The following is a 24,559-nucleotide window of genomic DNA, read 5'->3' as shown; positions in this document are numbered from 1 at the left end:
AAAGGACACTGCAACCCCATCGGGCAGGGACAGTCAGTCGATACCGGACTGGGCTTTAGGTCCGCCAAAGAGTCAGGATGTGCAATCCCTTTTCTCCAGGGACCTTAGACCATCGGCAGTGTTGAAGAGGAGAAAAGACTTTCCAGAACGTAGCCCTTGGGGTGACAGTGAGTCGGAGCCCGTCTGGAGGCCTTGGGTCCCGCTGAGCAATAACCCTGGCCGGGGGACCTTCAATTGCCCCAAGTCATTAGGCCGATCACTACTATCGGAAGACTGATGAGGAAAGGCAGAGAGAGGAGAGAGAGGCATTCCCTGTATGGGCCACCAAAATGCTGTGGAGTGCGGTGATGGGGCTGGCAATGTGGGTGGTAAAAGAATTTACCGAGCCAGAAGTGAGGGTAGAAAGCGAGATCTGTTGAGTACACTGCAAGGGAACAGAGGGTGAGAGCAAGGGGTGGGGGGGATCTGCCTCAATTTTCTTTATTATTAGGTGTTTTTCTCTTTCTTAATGCCTTTATGAATGTTTTTCATGTGATTTGAATATCAGTTCTTTAAAGGCTAAAATTAGTACTTTGTGGGAAAAAATACCACATATGTTACATACAGTGTAGTAGATTAATAAATTTCCAGCTTTGTATAAAAATAGTTGCCGTTTTTGAATTCTTCTAACAATAATATGGATAGAACACAAATTAGAATCTAAACATATTGTTTTGCTTTTCATTGGCAAGAAGGAAGAGAATTTGACTGATTCTTAAATTAATTTGAAAGATGACCTGTTCAAGAATTTCTAAGAAATTCTGAGAGGAGCAATAAGAGGAGACTTGTCCAGTCCGTGAAAAGGAATAGTGGGCACTGTCACCAGAGTAGAGTACTGAAAAAAAAATAGCAAGTTCCGACACAGACACAAAATACACAGAAGATTCTGCAGTATACCAAAGTGGCATTTCAAATTAATGAGAAAAGAATTGGATGATTCCAATAGCTAGCTTTGAGACAACTGACTACACATCTGGAAAAACAAACATAGATCTTTACTTTTCACCTTATTCTAAAATAATTTCCATATATATTAATTTTTAAATTAAAGAAAATATAGGTGATTACATGTATAATCTTGAGTAGGGGGAGCCGTATAATTAACCATGGCACCAGAAGTAGAAACCATTAAGGAAAAGATTGATAGGTTTGACTCTTTATAATAAAAACTTCTATACTGTGAGAGAAAAAAGTTATTAAAATACTCAAATGACAGATTGGGAAAATGGAATCATATGATAAAGGAGGCTAATACCTTGATCAAACAACAGAAGGCTACATATCCTAGTAAAAGAATAGACAAAGAATGTGAGCAAACGTTTTGCCAAATAATTGCAAATGCTTTTACATATTGATTGGCCAAAAAGTTCGCTCAGGTTTTTCCGTAATACCTTACAGAAAAACTCGGACGAACTTTTTGGCCAACCCATTACTTATTGGTAATGTTCAGTGCTACTGGTAAACGACAGAATACAAATTTAACAAAAACTTAGAAAATATTCCTTGCCCTTCCCTTTCTTAAATTATTTTCACTGTTGACAAGATAGGTGGGAAAATGGGCACCCTGTACACTGTGTGTTTTGTGTCTGTAGGGCAATTGACAGTATGTGTCAAAAGCCTTAAAAAATGTTTCTTCTGACTCAGTAATCCCACTTATAGGAATTTAGGCTAAGAAAATATTAGGAAATGTGCTCCAAGTAGTTTATACAATGATGTCATAAATGTACAAGCTTATTCATAACAAAGCATTTTATAATTATGAAATATTTGAAAATAGCCGAATGCTAATATTGTCATATGCGTTCAGTTTTTTAACTAAAAAAACCACAAAAGCCTTTATTTATTTATTTGAGAGATATATGCATAATACGTGTTAAATGAAAAAAGCTGATTGTGTGTACGCTATAATCTCCTTTATATAAAACATTTGTGTATATTCACATGCACAGAATAGATCTGAAAAGGTAACAATATGAGTAACTTTGAGCACTGCCTAGGTTTCAGATAAAATGCTAAGGCTTTACATGCAATACCTTATTTAATGAAGACGACGTTAACAGTGCTACCTTTGGGTGACAGGATTGTAGGAGATTGAGGCTTCTTTTTCCTTTTTACTTCTCTGTATTTCCTAACTTTTCTATAATCATGCATAATCCTCTGTGAGAAGAATTTGTTGTTTAAACTTCTCAGTTTTAACTTCTCATTATTGAGTCACTTGGGAAGGCTTGCATGGTCCTGTAGAAGCAATTAAAGATTGAAAACCTCAGAATAAGTCTTGTCACAGCATGATCTTGGACAAGTAACTATATCTCTTGGATTTTATACTTTCACCTCTAGACGAGAACAGTTAAATATTGAGGGCCTTTGTAAAAGGAGCTAAATATATTTAGTTGTAACTGAATTATTGTTTGAATGAGACATTTAAAAAAATTGCCATATTATATATGCCATCTGGAATGTGATCAAGACCAGTGGATATTTGTGCTGCTTTTTTAAAGTCAATGCTAGGGAATGGGTGCTCAGAATTCACAGAACATGTGAATATGTAATTTTGGTCAGATGAAATTAAAATTTGATTTAAAATATTATCTAAGAGATCCTAACTAAACTTCAAAAGCCGTGTCATCATCCTTATCAACAGTGTTTTGTTTTTATTTTGTGGATACCAAATCTCGAAATTAACTACGTTCTCCCCCCCATTTTAGGTCAGTTGGTGGTGTGTACGTTATGCTCCTGTGTCATGAAAACGAAGCAGATCTGGCTCTTTTCAGCTCACATGCTTCCTCTCCTAGCACGCCTCTGCCTTGTTCCTCTGGAGACAATTGTTATCATCAACAAATTTGCTATGGTTTTTACTGGATTGGAAGTTCTTTATTTTCTCGGGTCTAACCTTCTAGTACCTTATAACCTTGCCAAGTCTGCATACAGAGAGTTGGTTCAGGTAAGACTGCGTAGATAAAATTCTACATAAATATTAAGTATATTAAAGATTTAGTTCACTTTTATTTCACAGTCATGGTCATGGTAACATTATGTTTGACAGTTTCAAAACAGTCACTATGTTCAACCTAATTAGGAGCATCTGAGATTCTTTATTAAGTTCTCTTGAGAGGCAGTAAAGTGAAGTAAGTGCTTCTGCGGAAGCAGATGGTCTGGGTTCTCACTCTGATGCTGCTGTTTACCAGCTGTGTAACCTGGGGTTAGTCACTTCAGTTTACTTATCTGTAAAATGGAGCTAATAATAACTGTTGTACTTAACGCATAGGGTCGCCGTGAGATTTGAATGAGTTCAGTGCCAGGTAGATGATATTCAGTGTTAACTACGATAACAAAGACAAGAATGATGTAGAATTGAATGCCCAGAGGTCAAATCCTGTTTTTTTCCTGATTATAGCCCTACTGTGAGTACAGTTTTTTCCTTACGTTTGTTTAATAGACTGAGAAGTTAAATAGTTCTGGGCTATGGTATGACAGATTTCATTTAGATGTGGTGCTTAGACTGATTTTGCCAACATAACGTGCTTCTGTCTCTCCTACTTTTATCAGCCTTTGCTCTCAAACAGATTATTTCCAGACACAAACACTAGGTATTCAGGAGATAAATAGTTTTATTTGACTTAATCAGTGAATTTCAGTATATAAAATAGGTCTTAAAACTGACATTGGTATAAAGAGAGTATTAAAATGGGCATTCTCTCCTAGCTCTTTACTGTGTGCATGACCGTAAGGTACAGGAAGCTTTTTCAGATTGGTCAAACTGATACTACTAAACGAATCCTTTCCTTGTTGTTATTGTTGTGGCCCCAGGGGCAGATTTCCCAGAAAAATTCCCTAAGCTCTTGGCCTTACCCTGATTCTACTGATTTCTTCATCTTACAGAATGATTAACTTGAGCAACTTTCTTGAAAGTAGATCTTCCGAAGAAGATGAAGTTATTTTCATACTCTCATTGAACAGTTTCTTCATGGGGAAGGGTTGTTGTATTCAGAGTCAGAATGATGAATTTATGTATTTTTTATTTGAATTCAATCTTGTGGAACTACCCTGGTTTGTAAGAAGCGGTAGATATTCAGTAAATATTGCTTGGATACTGTTTATTTAGTCACCGTAAGGACAAAGCCTCCGTTTTTCAGTGTCATGTTTACCTTCTTGGTTGCCATAAGGTTCTTGTAGCACAAGGTGTTGCAGTTGAAAATAAATTCGTGACCTGGAAAGAATTGGGTAGACAAGAAATGGAAACTGTCAGGTATTTTAGTGGTCTTTTCCTTGAATGGAAAGGAGGAAAAGTACTCTACCTCTCAGTGATTAGTTTGCTGCTAATAATAATTTTGCAGCTAGCTGGACAATTTACTTTTTCTTCCAATATTTTCTAGTTGGGAAAAAATAGGGGTTAATCATGACTCAGTTTTAGAAAAAATATTTGATTTACAGATGAAAAAATGTAAATTTAGAATAACCTGCAAGTCAGTGTATTTTCATTTAAGGTCTTTATAGTTTTTGAAACATTCTGGTGTCACACCGAGCATTCCGGCAAGATCAATTGGCTGCTTAGGTTAGAGTTTGTAACCTACTTGGCAGAACCTTGTTGTGTTACCAGGGTCCGGTCCCTGGCTTAGTAACTCCAGAAACTTGGTTACAGCTGTACTCTTAGGCTGAATCAGATTATGAGAATTAATTCCTCCTAATCAGTCTCATAAGAAATTGTTTTATAAACTAGACAGCTAATTTATTGACTTAGAGTAGTTTAATAAACTTTTTTTAGGTGTACCTTTTTCCCTGGTGGTAATGCACTTGGCAAAACAAATCATTTGAGAAATGTTGCTTGAATAATACACAGTAGGAGCAAGGGGAATTGATTTGTCTGGGGGAAAAGACTTCCTTCTCCAATGATTATTCTGTCTTTCATCAAACTACTTCTCATCTATGACCTTCCTGAATAAACTCTGGAAAATTCTTTTATCTTTCCCTTCCTCCTTGCATCGTTCATGCTAGTCCTGATCATTTTGATTAGACATGAGTAAGTTTACCAGGGCTCCTCAAACTCCCTTGATGTAGTTTTACTCTGACTGTGACTTTATTTTGACATTACCCCTGAACTGTTAGGGCAGTTTACTGTGGCCATTTGATGAATGTGTGTCAACTGTTAATAATAATGCAAAATCAGAAAAGTAACAAAGACATGCTAATTCCTACTTGTATGTATAGAGCTAACTTTGAAGGAATTTAGTTGAAATAATCTTGCAAGAAAAGAAAAGCTACTCAGTTTTTCTCTTTAAGTACTTTAGGTTAAACTCTTTTGTGTTTAAATGTGTTTATTGAAGTGATACAAGGTGTTTTCCTAAAGTCCTATTTTCTTACTCAGGTAGTGGAGGTATATGGCCTTCTAGCCTTGGGGATGTCCCTGTGGAATCAGCTGGTAGTCCCTGTACTGTTCATGGTTTTCTGGCTCGTCTTATTTGCTCTTCAGATTTACTCCTATTTCAGTACTCGAGATCAGCCAGCATCACGAGAGAGGCTTCTTTTCCTTTTCCTCACAAGGTAATTAATAAGAGTATACGATACTATATATAACCTTAAGAGAAAACTTTGATCTAGGAATAGTAAGTTTTTCAAATTAACTTTTGTCAGTCTTTTTATAGTGCTTCATATTCAATTAAAATAGGATTTTCACTCAGTGGATGCCTAGGTCTGGCAATGTAGGGAGGTGCTAATATAATAACGGTGGTATATTTGGCTGCACTGTAGAGCGTAGTACAGCAAATGATTTGTGGAAAGGTATGTAGCAAATTTTAAAAATGTTTTTTCAATATCAAGTTAAACTACTGGAAAAGAAATACGTTACTAAAAATAACTATCACTTTAATTGAGTATTTAATATGTGCCAGCCACACTAATAAACCCTTCTTCATACTTACTTTTATAGCAGCCCTGCAAGGAAGGTGCCTTTATTATCATTAGCATTTCAGAGCTAAGGAAACTGTACCAAGAGTAACTTGCCCAGGTGCCAAACCCCACCTGAGTCCAAATCCTATGACTTACCTATATACTTTCACTATGCCTTGTTATTTTCAATGTGTTGCTTCCGTATTAAGACAGAGTCAAATAATGGTAAAATGAGTATATCATAGTATTTTACTATTTAACCTAAAGGAATTCTAAGACTTGGTTCCTAAAGTAAATTATTAAAAAAAAAATCTTAAGTCATTAGAGTCCATTTTCCACCTCATTATCTTTGCTGTGAGCTTATCTAGACATTTGTCACTGTTAAATTCCAAGTTTCCATCTCAAGCCCTCAGAATCTAGCAAATGGGTCTACGTCTTCATTCCCTGGCTCATTGTCCCTTTAAAAGGCGAGAAAGAAACTCTCCTCCTGGGAAGTAAGTATAGGCGGGTACAACTTTGGAGTTTTAGTTAGTAGAGCTGTTGTTTCGCAGGCATCCGGAATGCTGGAGTGTTGTGCACCAAGTGGTATAGGGGAGGAGAAGTTTAGGACAGATTTACTCTCCTTAAAGAGCATGTTACTTGTTAAGATTGAAAATGTCACAAAGTTAAACAGCAATAAAAATGTCATGGGGCGATACCTATTTTGACAAGTAAGTAAAATAAACTTATTGGTACTGAGTCAGATTTTGTACTTTCTGACACTTTTAACTAAAAAGTAGCTTTTATAAACATGCAACAAACTGATATCAAACACATTTTAATGGCCAATTCATTGTTTCGCTGCTATTTGTTTTTATGTCAGCATCATGGAGATTTTATGCAGAGTTTTAAAATGGTCCAAAAAGTAACTGAATTTAAAGAGAAAGAGAGATATACCGTTCTGTGGTTAGGATAACCTAAGCGTGGGACTGGGGTTGGTCATGTTTTAAACCAGATTATTGTCCATTGTGAAGCACAATCAAATGAAGCATAGTATAATGTAAGAGGCTTAACAAATCAGTAAGCTATGAATGAATTTGGACTTAACAAAGTAAGAAAATAATGCTGAGATTTTAGGTGAGGCTTAGATATCTTGCCAAAATAATTTTCTTCTTTATTCCTTTTCCATACATAGGATAGATTGCCCCTTCTCTATATAAGAATATTTTAATTTGGTGTTTCATAGAGAAGTTCCTGTGTGGTTCTTTCATTAACTTGTATCTCTGTAAGCATTGTTCTTTGTCCTTCTTTTTTTTTTTTTTTTTTTTTTTTTTTTCTTCTGTACGCGGGCCTCTCACTGTTGTGGCCTCTCCCGTTGCGGAGCACAGGCTCCGGATGCGCAGGCTCAGCGGCCATGGCTCACGGGCCCAGCCGCTCCGCGGCATATGGGATCCTCCCAGACCGGGGCACGAACCCGTATCCCCTGCATCGGCAGGCGGACTCTCAACCACTGCGCCACCAGGGAGGCCCTTCTTTGTCCTTCTTGATGCTCTTGTGCGTTAGGTTATGTGTGTATGTTGCTTTGCCAAAGAACAACTTACTTTCAAAAAGGAAGATCACAAGTTTACCAGGATACCCTGACTAAAACAAACCAACAAAGCACGGCAAACAAACTGAAAAACAAAAAGAAGGGGTTTTTTGCAGCTAGGAAATAGAAACTAAAATCAATAAAATGTCTCATTGAGGAGAGATGGGAAGAAAAGTTTTATAAATTTCCCAGCCTCTTTCACTTCCCCAGAGCTAGGTTGAAACCTTTTGTTTTCTTTAGTATGCTCTTGAAAAATAGCACCACACTCTTTTTTAAAGTAAGAGACAAAGAATGTGCTCCTCTTGAAAATGTAATTAAATCATACTGTTTGGGTAAAAAAGATTTCTTTAAATATAGACACAAGAATAGAGAAATTGGACATTCAGTAAAACTTTCAGACTTTTCCAATGGGAATGAAGTAAAATTTTTAGTGTTATTTTTAGCCATGATTCTCATATTTTTAAATTACTGGACAATTTGTTGAAACATGGTATATAATGATTTTTCTGAGAAAAATATCAAACATTTCAGAAATTAGACTTGTAAGAATGCCATAAAATTATTTATTCTTTAGCTGTCAACTACTATGATTGGTAGATATTTTGGCTCCTAATGGAAAACCAAACATTTTTTTCCTCATCATAATGCACAGTGGTCTACGTAAAATTAGATGTTTTCACATAAAAAGTAACTTAAAAACCGTTGTGTAAGAAGGATAACCGTGTAGCAGAGGCATGGAGCTACATAGTAAAGGGCAGATACTGATTTGCCTGAATGAATTCCTCATCCATGCAAGACATTCTTCACTGAAATTTCAAAACTTAAGATACCATGCTTTGAACGTTTTTTTATTAGTTGCTTTGTAAATGCTAAATCCAAATTATTGGTACATAATATTACACATATTTGCAAAATACTTGTTAAATTATTCTCAAATATGTTCAATAAAAGTATGGAATGTGTTTCTATAAAATATGAAAGTATTTCCAAGGTTCAGTGCAAGTCCAGTTCTCCTTATTAAAAATTGATATTAAAATTATTTTTAAACGGTCTTGGGCTGTATTCTCGGACACGCTTTTGAAATAACCCAGAAAACACCTGCATTGACCTACGCCTACATTAATTACCATGTGAAGCACCAGTAGCATGGAAGATACTGTTGGAGTGAGAGGAGTCAGGGGCTACAGAGTCTGTACAGGCCCTACCCCACAGCAGTTTGGTCAGAGAAGGAGTTCTGGCAAGGAACCACAGTAGCAGGACAGTCTGATCAATTTGAACAGCCAGAACCTTTCAGAAGAACAATGGGCAAACTATACACGTTTCTTTTGAATATTATCAGCATGTTAATTAGATATTTCTTAAGGTTTGAACAGATTTAAGCCTTCAGAGTTTTACTACCTTTGAAGGAGATGATAGTTAATAAAAATAAAAAAAGACTGTGTTTCAGATTTTGTGCTATGTGCTGAATATTTGCCAAAGAGTTAGAAAAATGAGGTTAGGATAATAATAAGAATGGATTTACATTATTAACAGAGTGGTTAGGTGATTTCATCTCAAATTTTGGGTGTTTTCATTGAGGATCAGATCAAGCTTGGTGGTTATTTAAAGGCCTAAGATGTTTCAATTCCAAATAAACAATTTTTATCGGTCAATGTTTCCCCCCCTTTTTTTCTAGTATTGCTGAATGCTGCAGCACTCCTTACTCACTTTTGGGTTTGGTCTTCACGGTTTCTTTTGTTGCCTTGGGTGTTCTGACACTCTGCAAGTTTTACTTGCAGGGTTATCGAGCTTTCATGAATGATCCTGCCATGAATCGGTAAGTTCTTCACCCTGAATAGCTCTAGACATTTAAATCTTATGTAACATGAAGATGGAATGATGAGTTTCTTTGTTGATGAATTTTAGAGGAAATGGAATTTTGAGGACTTTTTTTTTGGAATGGTTGCAATATTTAGATTAAAATACTATGAAAAAATAACTAAATTTCTGTCTATAAAAGATGTATTTTTATTGTATGTACATAACAATGTCTATTAGACACTTTCCTTTCCTAGATTTATTTAAGAGATTTTTGGACAGCTTGCTTTTTCCCATTTGACGTTTGTGTCGCTCTGTTAAAATCAGATTTCTAAATTTGATACTTAAAGATTTTTTTTTTATGTTTGAACATAATTTTGATACTGATTGAAGTTTCAAAGGATGCATTAATGAGGATGCAGAATAGTTATTCCAGTTGTTACTAAATCACTAAGATCAGGTATTAGGAAACTACTTCTAGAACTTGTCATAATTTCTGTTATCTGAATTAACATAGAGGTTTAATGGTTTCATTTATATTAGTTTATGTAACCTCTTCTTAAAGTATTTAAATTTTATGGAATATTTCATAATTAGTAGATGCTGAGTACCTTGTAAATTGAGGGGAAATTTTAATTTGTTGTATATTAGTTTTTTAATGACAGAAAAGAAAAAACCTATGCTCTGTAATTTTCCTGCCAGTCCCAGCTAACACCTTTATAATGGAAAAAGGGAGTGGGGACAAGACAGAAAAATAATTCATGTTTAAGTTCACAGAATTCATACCATTCAGAAAGCACAAAATGGAAAATGACAACTTTCTTCCCCTACTTCCCATTTCCTCTCCCCAAAGGTAACAGCTAGCTACAGATGGTAATTTAAAACATTTCTTATAGGGAAAAGTATATATAGTCTTTCCCACATACTATACACATTGTTCTGTATCTTATCTTGTCACTTAATATGGTTTAGATAGGTTTTTTTGTTATGTTTTTATGTCAACACATATACCTTGTTCTTTTCGATGAATGCATAGTATTGCAAAAATAATGTATCTCTCTTTTTTTTTTTTTTTGCTATTTAAAAATAATGCTGCTATGAGTGTCTTTGTTCATGTCTCTCTTTTTAAACCCTTAATTAGGAAAATTTTAAACCAGTAAAGCTGAGAAGATAGTAAAATGAACCCCTATATATGTACCTGGCACCCATCTCCAGTAATATGGCCAGTGTTGTGTGCCCCTGTCAATTCCACCTACCTTGTCCCATAACACCCCCTAGCTGCATTTGTTTGGAGCAAATTCCAGATATAATATTATTTTACCTCTAAATCTTTTAGGAAAAAACCATAACTACAATAGAGCATTCATTTCTGATAGAAGAATTCCTTGACATCAAATACCCAGTTGGTGTTCATATTTCCCTAATTATCTGTCTAAATTTTAAAAAACATTTTGTTTGCTCAACTCAGGATCCAAATAATGCCCATGTTGTAGTTGACTGGTATGCCTGTTAAGTCTCTTTCAATATTTAGGTTCCTGCTATCTCTTTATTTTTTCCCTTTAATGTTATTTGTTGAAGACATTGGATTGTTTGTCCTATGTAGTTTTTCAGTCTGGATTTTACTGATTGTATCCCCATGATGTCACATAACATGTTCCATCGTTCACTTTATCTCTCAAATCTGTGTGTGTGTGTATGTGTGTGTATCTCTTAAAAATCTATATCTATATATCTTAACTTTTGTAGTACATCCATAGGGTAAATTACTAGTAATATTATTGAGTTGAAGGGTATGTACATTTTAAATTTATTAGCAATTCTTCTCCAGAAACATTTTACCTGTTTATATCTCAACATTAGTCTGCCCATATTTTTTTTACATTCCTTGTCAGTACTTGGGTCATCAAACTTTGAAATATTTGCTAATTTGTGTATCTGAAAACCACCTGTCCTTTGCTCATTTCTCATTTATTTGTAAGGTTCTTTATAATTCAAGTCAATAGGATAAAAAGGTCTTAGGACGTTATATATTTTCCATATGGAAATTGAATTTCAAAAAAAGTATTTTTGTTTACATCTCTGGTTCTTATGGTCTTCTTAAATAGACCTTCCCTACTCCAAGATTTAGAGACATTCACCTGTGGTTCTCTATTTTATGACCGGGATACAGCTCATGATGTAAATATGTATAATTCAGTGGATATCTAAGAATGGTAGGGGTGTCTGACTCGTTGGCAAAGCCTGGTTGGAGCACTTCTATTATCTGAGAAGTTGCTTTTTCTCTCCTCGCTGTGTGCTAAAGTTATAGCTATTATGTTTTGCACACGCAGTGATACGTTATGCTTGTATATCATTACGTTGACATTAATATTCTGATCAAGTTTTTTTGTCGAAGTCAGAATAGATCACAAATACGTAATAATAGTCTAAGCCTTTGGATTATTTTCCCTTGGAATTAAATGTGATTCTGATTATTGTTTGTTTTTCCAAAAACGTGTGCTTTTCTAGGGGCATGACAGAAGGAGTTACGCTGTTAATCCTGGCGGTGCAGACTGGTCTGATAGAGCTGCAGGTTGTTCACCGGGCATTCCTGCTCAGTATTATCCTTTTCATTGTTGTAGCTTCTATCCTGCAGTCTATGTTAGAGATTGCAGATCCTATTGTTTTGGCGCTGGGAGCATCGAGAGACAAGTAAGAAACTTCCTGAAAGAAATTTTTGTCATATCGTTTACATAAGTTTGTTGTCTGAAGATCTAGGTATTGTTTAGAGACAAGGTGGATGAATAATTGGTATTAGCTTATTAACAAGTTTACATTTTTATTCTTTGTATGTATTTGACTTTTCTGTTTGTTTTTTTTTCTCAACATTCCTGTATATAAAAGTCACATTAAAGGCCAAGTAATTACAAATCAGCTTTTTCTTCTTCAGAGAAATGTAGTACTTTTTAATACTTATCCACTTTTAAAATTAACAATGTAGAGCATAAAATTCAGTACAGTAAATATAACAAATAATATACAATTTAATTCTGTGCAGTGCTAAAGGAGAGGAAACGTTGAGAGAAAGGAGAGAAAAATAAAGGTTGTCAGACAATCATAAAGATAGGCATTTATGGAATAACAGTCTCATCTGATGGCGTTTTGCACCTAACTGAGTTTTTATAATGGGGGTTCTTGACACCTTATGGGACCAGCTGGATTCATAGTCATCTCATATTACAGAAATTTTCATAAGGAATAAAAGTCAAATTATTATTTGGCTCTTTAAGATACTATGATATAAATATGTATAATTCAGTGGATATCTAAGAATGGTAGGAGTGTAACCTACCTAATGGTAGGCTATGGTAATTTATACAAGGATTTTCTATAAGGAATTGCTTAAAACTCAGTGCCGCTATTTTTTTCCAGCATGCTTCTACACACTCTTGATTATTGAAATACCCGATTTAATTGCTTCCTTGGTGGTGCTTTATAAGTAAGGAAATTAACATTTTAATTATAGTTAATCAGATTTATCTTTCTATCCCCATATCCCATATTGCCAAACATTCTGAAAACTTGTCAAACCCATAGAATGGCTGAAAGAGTCAATTTAATTTAAATAAGCTCAAAGCTCTTGGATATATTTCAGATAATTTTAATCATTATACTTATTTGAGATTTGGTCTTTAGGTTTCTCAGCAGAAGCATCTAAGATGTTGAATTCAATGGTGAACTTAGTTAAATAGTCACTTAAATTGGGGTTTTGACCTAAGTACAATTACTATTTTGTCATCTCTGGCAGTATCCTTTAGTATTATTAATTATGCCAATTAAAAGACTGATATAGTACAATAGAAAGTTGGGAAAAGAGAGAGAAATAAGACCATAATTTCACTGCCGTAGGCACCCGTATATTCAGTTCTGGGTCCTTCCAGGGTGCTGAACTAGCAGCATTACTGGCTTCTCCCTCCAAGATCAAATACAGAGGAAATTTAGAGGGAAAGAAGCAAGACTGAGAAGCCCCGTGTGTTAGTGTGGAGTGTGGCTATTTTGGGTTGGTGTCACTGTTGTCACTCGTGTCCGTAGCAGCATTAATTGGCCTGAAGCAAGAGAGGCTCTTGGCTGTGACAGGATGAGATAGGAATGAACAGTCAGGGTTCTGTTCTTTCTTCTCTCCCACTACTGCCTATGGTAATTAGAGTATACAATCAACAGTTAAATGGCAGCACTTTTTTAAACAAATGAAATGGAAAAGTTGTGAGAAAAATAAAACTTATTAGAGCTGACTCAAGAATTAAAAAGCTTGGATAGTTCTGTTAAAGAAATGGAAGCAAATGGTAAACATCCTGACTCAGATGGTGTTATAGGCAAGTTCTACCAAACTTTGAAGGAGCAGATATCCCTGTTTTAAACAAATACTTTCAGACAATAGAAAGACTATCCCCCCACCCCTGCTCATTCTTTGAAACCAGTATAAATCCATATTGAAATCAAACACAATTTGAGAAAGATAAATTAAAGTTTATTTCACTCACAATAGGAGATACTGTGAAGTGTTTATAATAATTGGCTCAAGTATAGACAACTTGACCAATGGAACAGAGCCCCCAGACAGGTCCATATATATATGGGACTTTGGTGTATGGCCGAAGTGGCATGTCAGATGAGTGGGGCAGGTGGTTCTCTTCTGTAAGGTAGCTGGAAAAAAATGGTTTCTAATTGGAAAAAGATGGAATTGGATTCCTGTCTCACAGCCGTAAACAAAAGAATCAACTCCAGAATGGTAGAGCCTTAAATGTCAAAATAAAAAATTAAATCTGCATAGAGTAGTATATTTTGGACCTTCAAGTAGGAAAAAAAATTCTTTTTTTTTTGTTTTTTTTTTTTTTTTTTTTTGCTGTACGCGGGCCTCTCACTGTTGTGGCCTCTCCCGTTGCGGAGCACAGGCTCCGGACGCGCAGGCTCAGCGGCCATGGCTCACGGGCCCAGCCGCTCCGCGGCATATGGGATCCTCCCAGACCGGGGCACGAACCCGTATCCCCTGCATCGGCAGGCGGACTCTCAACCACTGCGCCACCAGGGAGGCCCGGAAAAAAAAATTCTTAAACTGATGGAACTGGCCGTGAAAGACTGAGACTAAGAATGACTATGATTATGAAAGAAAAGAATGATAAATCTAACTAACAAAATTAATAACATTTTCTAAACCTAAAGGAAACTTGTATTAGAAATGATAGTTACAAACCTGGGAGAAGATATTTATAGTATTCACACTTGCTCAAGAATTACTATCAAGAATATGTAAATAGCTCATATTGGTGAGAGAAGTGGATAAAATACATCATCAGGCTTTTAGTGAAAGCAGAAACAATGACTATGAAGAGAGGTTCAGCGTCTTTAGTGGTCAGAGAAATGTGAATCAAGACTGCTGTGAGATACTGTTTTAAACCTGTGGAAGTGGCAATGAATAAATAATAGAAGAGAAGGAAGGAAGGGAGAGAGAGGAAAGAAAGTCAGCTGATACCTAGGGTAGAAGAAAACATAGGTCCCCAGATATCCCACGTTTCTGGTGGGAGTGTAAATTACTGTAATCGCTTTGGAAAACAGTTTAGCATTGTCTCCTCCTTAGTAGATACTCAAGACATTCTTGTGCATGTTCAGGAGGGACATGTAGAAGAATGTTCATAGCACAATTCACAACAGCAAAAACCTGGGAACAAATCATATGCCAGTCAAACAGGAAAGGGGGTGAATAAATGTGATAATAGTCACAGTGGAATGTTAAAAACATAGTGATGCATTAAACATTATGAATGATTCATAGCAATATATAAAGTAAATCCAAAAAGATGACAATATAGAATGTTATTTTTATTTCAAAAACAGAATTTTAAAATACACTCTTTAGGAGTACATATGGATAAACAAAACTGTAGAAAGGGAAGCAAGCACAGGACTCATGAAATGGTTTCATTGGGTAGAGGGAGGCAGGACATGGACTAGGCTGGCCTGCCACATGGTCCAGGGCCTCTTCTGTACGGGGAGATGGGTTCATGAATGCTTGCTACATTTCAGGTATTTAAAATAGCTGATTGGATTACGAACTAATAAAAAGGGGGACATGCACAGACCAATAACGATAATGCATTTTGAACAGAGGATTGTGATTAATTCAATTAAGTGTACCAGGATTGTAATTAATTCAATTAAGTGTACCATTAAAAAAGGAAATGAAAAATATCCTAATTCTCACATTAGGTTAACAATTAAAAGGTAATATTGAAACTGCTTCTCTCTGTCGTTAAGGAAGTAATTATTAGGGGAAAATCCTCACACGTCTTGGTGTTGCTTGGACTGGAGGTAATTTCCAGTGTTTAAACTTAAAAATGTGTCTCAGATAGTTTTAGCCGTAGATATAATTGTTACTTTTATCCAGGAATTTTATTACAGTTGTTAGCAAGGAATTTTACAACTAGAGTCTGCTGTATTCAAATGATATAGCAGATTTTCAAACTTTTCATGAAATGGTTGAGGTGAATTAAAAACATTTTTTTTCACTTTATAGTGCTTAACCTGTTAATGGGATGAGATTCCAGCATCATTTTCCACTATTCATTTTATGTTTAATTTTAAATTAGATTTTTATTGAATTTTAACTGCTTAAATAAGGATAAATATGTATGTAATGTTTGTGTGTATATAAAACACAGAAATTAGACGTAAGTTTAAAACTGTTGGCATAATGTTATATTTACGTTTCTGTGTACATGTATAAAATATATGTTTGTATATATATGTAAATTATATAAGTGAATCACAGCTAGCTTGATTTTGAAAAATATATTTAAAGTTTTAAGGCAAATTGCCCTATTATAACTACTGCCTGCTTTTCTTTAAAAAAAGTAAAAGTTTGGAATCTCAAAGCAGGGCTACTGTGCCAGGTTTATATTTGTCCCCTAACTTCTCATAAGAAAAATGTTTGACAAGAAAAGATGTAAAACACTTTCCAAAGTACCTAGCTTTAATTTTAACCAGAATAATAATTTACTTTCTTATCAGACTTGCTAATTGTGGACAGACCCACACAGTGTAGCATTTAACTTAGTGTGGTTATTTTTCCTCCCACCTATGTTGTAGTAGAGTTAAAGGTAGGCAGGATGATTTATGTTACTTTTCTGTCTCCTTGAGATACTTCACATGGACTTGAGAACATATCACAGATGCTGATATTTAATTAAAACAGAATTATTATTGTGGCTATGAGCTTTAAACTATTTTGGTTGAAATTCACGTTTCCTCGTAATGTTTTTAAATAATCTATGTTTGTTTTTATTAGGGAATCATTAAATGATTTAAGTCTTGATATTCAGTTTACATAGATTGTAATTGAGTTTTGTTTTTAAGAGAGGGGATGGCTGTTTGGGGCTCACGCTGATTTCTTTCTAGATTTGTGATCCTTACGTTAAAAAATTACTCCAACTTTGGCTTTTATTTACCAAGGAAATGGAAGTATCTAGCATCTTTTTTTTTTTCTTTAAACCCCTTGTTGGGGTATTAAGTCATTACATCATCATTTGTCTTATAAATTGGATATATAAAGTAAATAATAAACTTGTAGGGGGTGGAAATCATACCTTTTTTTATTGTTGCACAAAAAGATTTTTTCAAGGTTCTGCTTAGGGCACTCATTGGGGGAGGGTTTTGTGTCATTTTTCTTTTAGAAGTTGGTTTACAATCTATTAAATTTGGGATATATTTAAGGAATGATCTATTAGAATAGTACAGTGTATGAAGAGCTAAATAAAAGAAAAGATTATGTTCCTTTTCCTTTTGCCATAACTAGGGGACTCCTGCTGTGTATTCCACTATTGACAAGGAGGGTTCAAGTGGAATCAGAAGCTGAAATCTAAGTCTAAGAAATTTCTTGACTTGTTGGGTGTCTTAAAAGCATAACGTTATATATGGAACTATTCTGCTGTGTAATGACCACAATTACCTTTTGTCCTGCTTGTATCATAGGGCTTTGCACTTGGGTGGATAGATGGGTGGGTAAGAAAAGGTAGTAATTGATGGAAAATAATTTGAAAAATATCAAGCAGAAATAAGTTTTCAAGTTTTATTTGGTACTTATTTCAAACAAGCCTCTGTGCTTAGGAGCTGGAGTTATCCTATTCTTGAGGAGATTAAATATGGGTGGTAAGACTTTAAAAATGTGTGTACATATATAAAATATTTTTATTTAAATAATAAATATAAAATAAAAATATAAGTAAGAATGTTTAGGTGTATATGATATGTAATATATAAAATATTATATATAAATATCTATACATTGAAGCAGTGCTTCAGTTTATTGTATGATTGTTTGGTACAGATGTTAAGAATTCTGAGAGGGTAGGTGATTCCTGGGGAAAGGATATCATTACCTGTATAAATATATTTATTTAGCTTGAGCTAGTCTAAAGCGTTTAGAAAAGGAGAGAGTGGGATGCAGGCATTTCTGGTGGGATTTTTAAGAGTGCTTGTGTTTTTTTGGGAAGAGAGTTAACCATCTTTGCTTGTAGTGAGGGACAGATGTTGGCAAATTTGGACCAAAAAATTGGGAGTGATGGGGTTTCCCTGGTGTCACAGTGGTTGAGAATCCGCCTGCCAATGCGGGGACGTGGGTTCAAGCCCTCGTCCGGGAAGATCCCACATGCCGCGGAGCAACTAAGCCCGTGGGCCACAACTACTGAGCTTGCATGCTGCAACTGCTGGAGCCCGTGCTCTGCAACAAGAGAAGCCATCGCAATAAGAAGCTTGCACACCGCAATGAAGAGTAGCCCCCACTCGCTGCAACTAGAGAAAGCCCGCATGCAGCAACGAAGACCCAACACAGCCCCCCAAAAATAAATTAACAGAAGGCTAAAAAAAAAAAAATTGGGAGTGGAGGACCTAAAATGCCAGGCTAGGAAGTTTAGAGAAGGTATTGACAGTATTCTGCTAGCAGAGCTTTAGAACGATTAATCTCTCTAGGAACAGGGGCTAGAAGGGAGGAAGACCAGCTGGCAGGTCTTAAAGTGCAGTGGTTCGTAGTTTTTCCCCAACCTCAACAGATGTCAGGGGTAATACCCCTGCTCATCAGAGAGCCATTCCTCTTCGTAACACTGCACTCACGGCTGCAGAGAGTTTCATCCAGGGTGGTGCAGGTGAGGAGAGGACGTCACAACTTACGACAGCACATGACTGTTAAAATTGTTGAAGTTTAATGCTGTAAAAGCCTGACATCACTTTGAGATTGCTTGGAATGGGAATGAGATTGAGAGCAAACTATTCAGAAAAAAAAAAAAAAGAATTGGTGGTACTTGTCAATTGACCGAGTGTGGGGTGTTAAGATAAAAGGTGCCTTGAAGCCTTTGACGTGCCTTGCCCTGAAATCTAGCACTGTGACTGGCATGGAGGAGGGTGTGCAGTAAAATGCTGTGAAATTGAAGCATGGCACAAGATCGGTTAGTTGTGCTGCTAGGTGACAGGCACGTTAAAAGAATACTTTTCTTTCTCTAGGAGTTTATGGAAACACTTCCGTGCCGTGAGCCTTTGTTTATTTTTACTGGTGTTCCCCGCTTATATGGCTTATATGATTTGCCAGTTTTTCCACATGGATTTTTGGCTTCTAATCATTATTTCTAGCAGCATTCTCACCTCTCTTCAGGTAAGCCCAGGATTAATTAACTTCTTATAATAACTGATTTTCTTATTTTTCCTTCCAGAAAAGGAATTAAACTTTTTCAAGATTAATGATGATAAGTGGTCTATTTAGGTGATTACTTCCCATCCTCTTTACTAGAATGCATTATTTATTTGAGCATAGGAGTTAGAAGGTAGGTTATTAAAATACTAAGCCTATCTGTCACTGTAGATTCTTTTAATCAAGGTAATTAAACTTTGCAATATCTCTTTTTCAAAATGGTATGATACAGAACTGTCATGTAAATCTTAAATAGATAAGTAACTATAAAATATTAAAAGATTTTAGCGCTTGTTTGGAGCACATTTTGCCCACTCAAAAATATCCATAGTTTCATAATGTATGTAAATAAATGATACCTGTGTATGTATTACATGGACATGATATATACTTTACACACACTCACACACACGCACACACACACAATGTTACCATGGAATGGATAAACTTACTGTAACTTAAAAGTGTATCTTGGCTGCCTAATCAGTAACAAGTAAAAGAAAAATGTAGCACTGCCAATAAAGATTTATTCATTGTTCCTTGTAGAAGTAAAGGTTCTTTGAAAGTTGAGGAACAGATATGAGTACAGAATTAGGAAATGTTAGATAGAACTGTGAGGGTTTTGGTGAGTAGGGGAAAGAGGGAAAGAATGTCAGAGAAGACTGATTACTAATCAGAATCATTTTAGTAAAGTTATATCTCAGGGTACTTTTCAGTATCAAAGATCTGTGTTACTGAGATCACCCACATTTTAATTGTACCACTGTCTCCTCTGGATACTAAAGATATTAGTAATGTGTTATCCCTTAAAGTCTAGGAAAAACCTTTATTAGCGATCATATACATACTTTTCTTTTTTCAGGTTCTAGGAACACTTTTTATTTATGTCTTATTTATGGTTGAGGAATTCAGAAAAGAGCCAGTAGAAAACATGGATGATGTCATCTACTATGTGAACGGCACTTACCGCCTGCTGGAGTTTCTCGTGGCCCTCTGTGTGGTGGCCTATGGCGTCTCCGAGACCATCTTTGGAGAATGGACAGTAATGGGCTCAATGATCATCTTCATCCATTCCTACTATAATGTGTGGCTTCGGGCCCAACTGGGGTGGAAGAGCTTCCTTCTCCGAAGGGACGCTGTGAATAAGATTAAATCATTACCCATCGCTACAAAAGAGCAGCTTGAGAAACACAATGATATTTGTGCCATCTGTTATCAGGTAACTCATACAGTAAGAAGCCATTTGGGTGGTTCATACCATGTATCCCTTGGGACTTTAACCACATTATCCAAATTCAAGTTAAATTTCCAGGCAGAAATTATCCCCTGGGTAAAAAAAAAGTGGGCCTCAGATATTATTAAAGACCTGATGAAATATTTCCATTTTATTTCTAAAGTAAGTTTTAAATTTAGTTCCTCAAGTTCTAATTTACTGTTATTTTCAACATTATTGCTCACCCATAAATAAAGGAAAAACAGGTCAGGTGTATTTTATATTTACTCCTGAATACACACACACACACACACACACACACACACATGTGTACTATCAAATACATACTATCAATCAGGAGTCAGCAACTTCTGAAAAGTGGTGTGCCAAGATTCTGACTCTTTCCCCCTGGTATTTCCAGGGTAGGGAGTAAACGTTCATTCACTTGACGTAGGTGGAGAGAGTATGTGCTTCCCTGTGGGCTGAGGTATATCTGAGGTGGATGCAGTCTCTGTGTGGAAGTGGGGGGCAGGAGATATGGCAGAGGCACCCAGTTGGTGTACATTATGGTTGGCCTCCCTGGCATCTTTGGCACATGAGCCCTCAGTAGCTGATGACTGCCTTCTAGGAAGGATTGAAAGATAGTATTTAAATCAGCTTGGAAATATAACAGTAACAAACATCAGGCCTAGAGTTTAGTCACCAGTCACCTGTGCAGGAGGGTGATTGAGTAGCAGCTTTTACAGCTAAACTGTACTGTTGGAAGTATGGGCAGAAATTCTGGGCCACAACACAAACTGTTCCTTTCAAATCACTCTTAAAAAGTGGGGGCTGACGGAAAAAAACTATAGATAGTGTCAATGAGTATACAGGGGAGGTACTTGCTCCAAGGCTGCTTTACAGGGTAGATGGGATGTGTATGTGTTTGTGCGTGAAGGCCATCTAGAATAAGAATTTTTCCTAAGAGTAAAATTAAGCTGCCACTTTTTGATTGTTATTAGAGCATACTTTCGGGTACTAGCAAAATAATATTTTCCAGGTTGTTTTTGCATTTGGGGGGATTGAGGAGCAATGTAGATTCCCCCAAAGTTAAGTGGTCATTGTCTTCTTTCGGGTCCCTTGTGCTCGGTAGCCTTGTTGTATGCAGGACAAAGCATAGCCAAGACAGAATTGGGGCACATCAACTTCAGCAGCCTATGTCTAAATACACCATCTCTGGGATTTGAGAGTCCTCTTTTTGTATTTCCTGTTGTCACATCACTTTTTTTGAGGTGCTTGAACTACCTGCTGATATCACACTGAAAATAAAACTCAAATTGCTTACCTTCCTAGCTGGCTGCTCTTCCTTGGATGGCTTTCTGCTTGAAAGTTGACTCCCAGGTGTTACCAGTTCTTGGCAAGGAATTTCTATTATAGCCACAACTCCTTGTTTGGGGACTTTAAACAAGATTAATGGTTGATCAACTAAATGTATGTTGTTACAATTTAAACTTCGTATCCCTAGCCTTCCCTCCCCAAATATATCTTACGCAAGGACTACTATTGCAAAGTATACCATTGCTTATTCCAGTGGTTATTAAACTTAAGTGTGCATTAAAGTCACATGGGTGGCTTGCTTTACCTATGGATTTGTGAATGCCATCTTCAGATATCCAGTAGGTCTGGGGTGGCCCCAGAATATGCATGGTTAGCCAGCACTCCAGGTGATTCTGATGCACGCTGAAAAAAACACTGGCTTATATCGTGAAAACTGGGATGTACGTTGTCCCTAATGAAGTTTCCACTTCCTTGCCAATACCCTGGTGTTATGTGGCTGATTTTGTCTCCTTGCCAATAGTCTCATCATGGAATAATGTGTTGAGCTGTGTTGAAGGAAAAAAGTGGAAAAAGTCCAACCTTCATCAGATTTCCTGAGGTTCTAATTATACTCGTGGAGACCCAGTGATCATACTGCTACAGTTTTATAACCTTTGTTTCATACTAAGTCCGAACCCCGTTACGAAGGTCGTTTCTTCCTCATTTTTGGTTTTTACTTCTTTTTAAAAATTGCTTAGCCAGTGGTTCATGTATTATTTGTATAAAGGGGTCTCTGATGGCAAGAGGATTATTACAAAAATATAAAATGAGTTTTATTCTAAGATCTGTGTTGCAAATTTTCTATGGAGAATTTGTGAGAAAGAAATGTTGGAACTAGAACTCGAGCATAGCAGCAAAGATTTTAGATAATAGACATTTACGAGTTATCTTTTTCCCCCTTTTTAGGACATGAAATCTGCTGTGATCACACCTTGCAGTCATTTCTTCCACGCAGGCTGTCTCAAGAAGTGGCTGTATGTCCAGGAGACCTGCCCTCTGTGCCACTGCCACCTCAAAAACTCCTCGCAGCTGCCAGGGTTAGGAGCTGACCTGGTTCCACAGCCTCCTGCTGGAGCTGAGCAAAACGTGCTTCAGGAAGGTACTGAACCCCCAGGCCAGGAGCATCCTCTGGGGACTGGGGTGCAAGAAGGTTCTAGGGACAATGACGAGTTCATTGCCAGAAGATCAGATAGCCAGGAAGGGACTTGTGATCCCAAGGAAAGTCCTCTTAGTGCAAAAGATGCAGCACATCCTGTTGAGGTCAGCCTAGAAGAAAAGCAGCAGGAGTAATGCTTTGCTCCTCTGGAGGAGAAGTTAACTCACGATGGAATTCGTGCCCAGATTTGAGGAGTGAATGTATGAGGTGATTAGGCAGGAAACTTGACATTCCAAGGATCTAATCCAGGAAGTACTCTCAGTGGAGACCACCTGCTTTCATCCCCTTGACTTTGTGGGAGAAATTTTGCGAAGTATGCTAATAAAAATGTATTTATATATTCCTATGCTGATGTTTGGTAGAGGTTTGCCAAGAAAATTCAACCTCAGCAACTTCAGAGACGGCCCCTGATTTGTAAGGGATAAATAAAATCAGATTTGAGTGTCTGAAAGGGGCTAAAGGAAGGAGGATAAACAGCGTGAGGACACCGTGGGAGGAAGCAGGCAGAAGTGGAACTGATATTTCACTTTCTATGGGACAGGACCCTTCTTGTTACAGAGTATGAGTGGTGACCAGCACTTTTCTCTACCCCCTTTTCCCTCAGTTAATTGGAACTCAGTCAGGTGATTATTTGTACAGCACTGAAGTGAAATCAAAGACGTAAAAGCATTGATTGTATTCAAAGATCGAAGCACGCTCATACTTTGTATGTGCTTTGGGGGAGGGGGTGGGTGGGCACTTGGGCCTTGCGGGTGCATTCATGTAATCTGAGACTCTTGAACTTTATGATGGAGTCTTCAATATTTTGATGTATATGAAACTTTTGTTAATACGTCGTATACTGTGTTGGCTGTGTGAAGTAAACTAAAACTCTAATGAACACTTTGGAGTCCACGTTAGTGTAGGAGACCAAAGTGGGAAGGGCTTTAGGGCACTGATAAAGGCCCTAAGTGTACTTTTCAATCCTGTGTAATGTTTAATTCTTGCAACTGAATCAAAACAGTGTTAAATTATGGCAATATTTGCACTTTGGGAATGAGTACATAACGGTATGATCACACTCTGCAAATGCCACTTTTAAAGCTGTTGATAGACTTTGCACCTTTTCTTTGACAAGGATTTGTCATATTTAAATTTTTACATTCATCATGGCTAGGTAGAACTGGGGCGGGGGGGGATGTAATTTTTTATGGGAATTTTGATATGAAAAGAAACTAGTCATTTATTTATACAATAGGCTTGGCTCAAAAAGTGTTTTTCAGACTCGGTATTCCTAATGTGGGATGTGACTTTATTTTATTTTTAGTAGCAAATTTGGATGTAGACTGACAGACATAGCCGAATGTCTTAATAAATTTAAATTTGAAGATAACAGTGTTTTATTTCTGTGATGATTATTATTGTAAGGTGTCTTGCCGAAATTCTGTTCTCAGGAGGTTTTGCTTATCCAGCTGGGCTTCTGATATCTTGATCCCTGTCAAAAAATGCCCTGCAGATGACAAAACATTTTGATTGAAAAGGATCAGTTCTTTGAAATCTTCTACACCAGTGGTAGCAAACCTGGCTCTGCATCAGAAGTATCTAGGGAACTTTTTAAAAAAATTACACATTTCTGAACTCCACTTCAGACCTACTGAGGTGGCCTTTGGGGTGCCTGAGAATGTGCATTTCATAGCTTCCTGGGTGATTCTATCCAACTAGCCTGACACCAGCATGATTTTACATTTAGAAAGGAAGTGGCTAGACCAGAATGAATTTCTCCCCAGGTATAGCCGGAAGTTTCTCACCGTCCTTTTGGTGATCCTGGTCAGGCAGAAAACAGCAGATGGCACCCTC

The 24,559-nt window shown here is 36.7% G+C and overlaps 1 protein-coding gene across 2 annotated transcripts in view; it reads left to right on the top strand.

Moving 5' to 3' along the window:
* The window catches only part of RNF145 (ring finger protein 145), a 63,161-nt gene extending 39,066 nt beyond the window's left edge, over window positions 1–24,095 (top strand). The window contains exons 5-11 of one of the 2 annotated variants that reach the window (XM_082623549.1): window positions 2,745–2,980; window positions 5,402–5,577; window positions 9,165–9,305; window positions 11,795–11,977; window positions 18,815–18,962; window positions 19,861–20,217; window positions 22,474–24,095. In XM_082623549.1, the coding sequence (XP_082479675.1) occupies window positions 2,745–2,980; window positions 5,402–5,577; window positions 9,165–9,305; window positions 11,795–11,977; window positions 18,815–18,962; window positions 19,861–20,217; window positions 22,474–22,857 (1,625 nt within the window). In that variant the 3' untranslated portion in view covers window positions 22,858–24,095. The remainder of the gene's footprint in view (window positions 1–2,744; window positions 2,981–5,401; window positions 5,578–9,164; window positions 9,306–11,794; window positions 11,978–18,814; window positions 18,963–19,860; window positions 20,218–22,473) is intronic. The other variant, XM_082623550.1, reaches the window with a different exon arrangement.
* Window positions 24,096–24,559: the final 464 nt, after the last annotated feature.

The sequence above is a fragment of the Mesoplodon mirus genome (assembly GCF_964341445.2).
Source record: "Mesoplodon mirus genome assembly, chromosome: 5".
In the NCBI taxonomy this organism is placed as follows: domain Eukaryota; kingdom Metazoa; phylum Chordata; class Mammalia; order Artiodactyla; family Ziphiidae; genus Mesoplodon; species Mesoplodon mirus.
The sequence above is the reverse complement of the archived record's forward strand: the minus strand, read 5'-3'. Positions and strand labels throughout refer to the sequence as shown.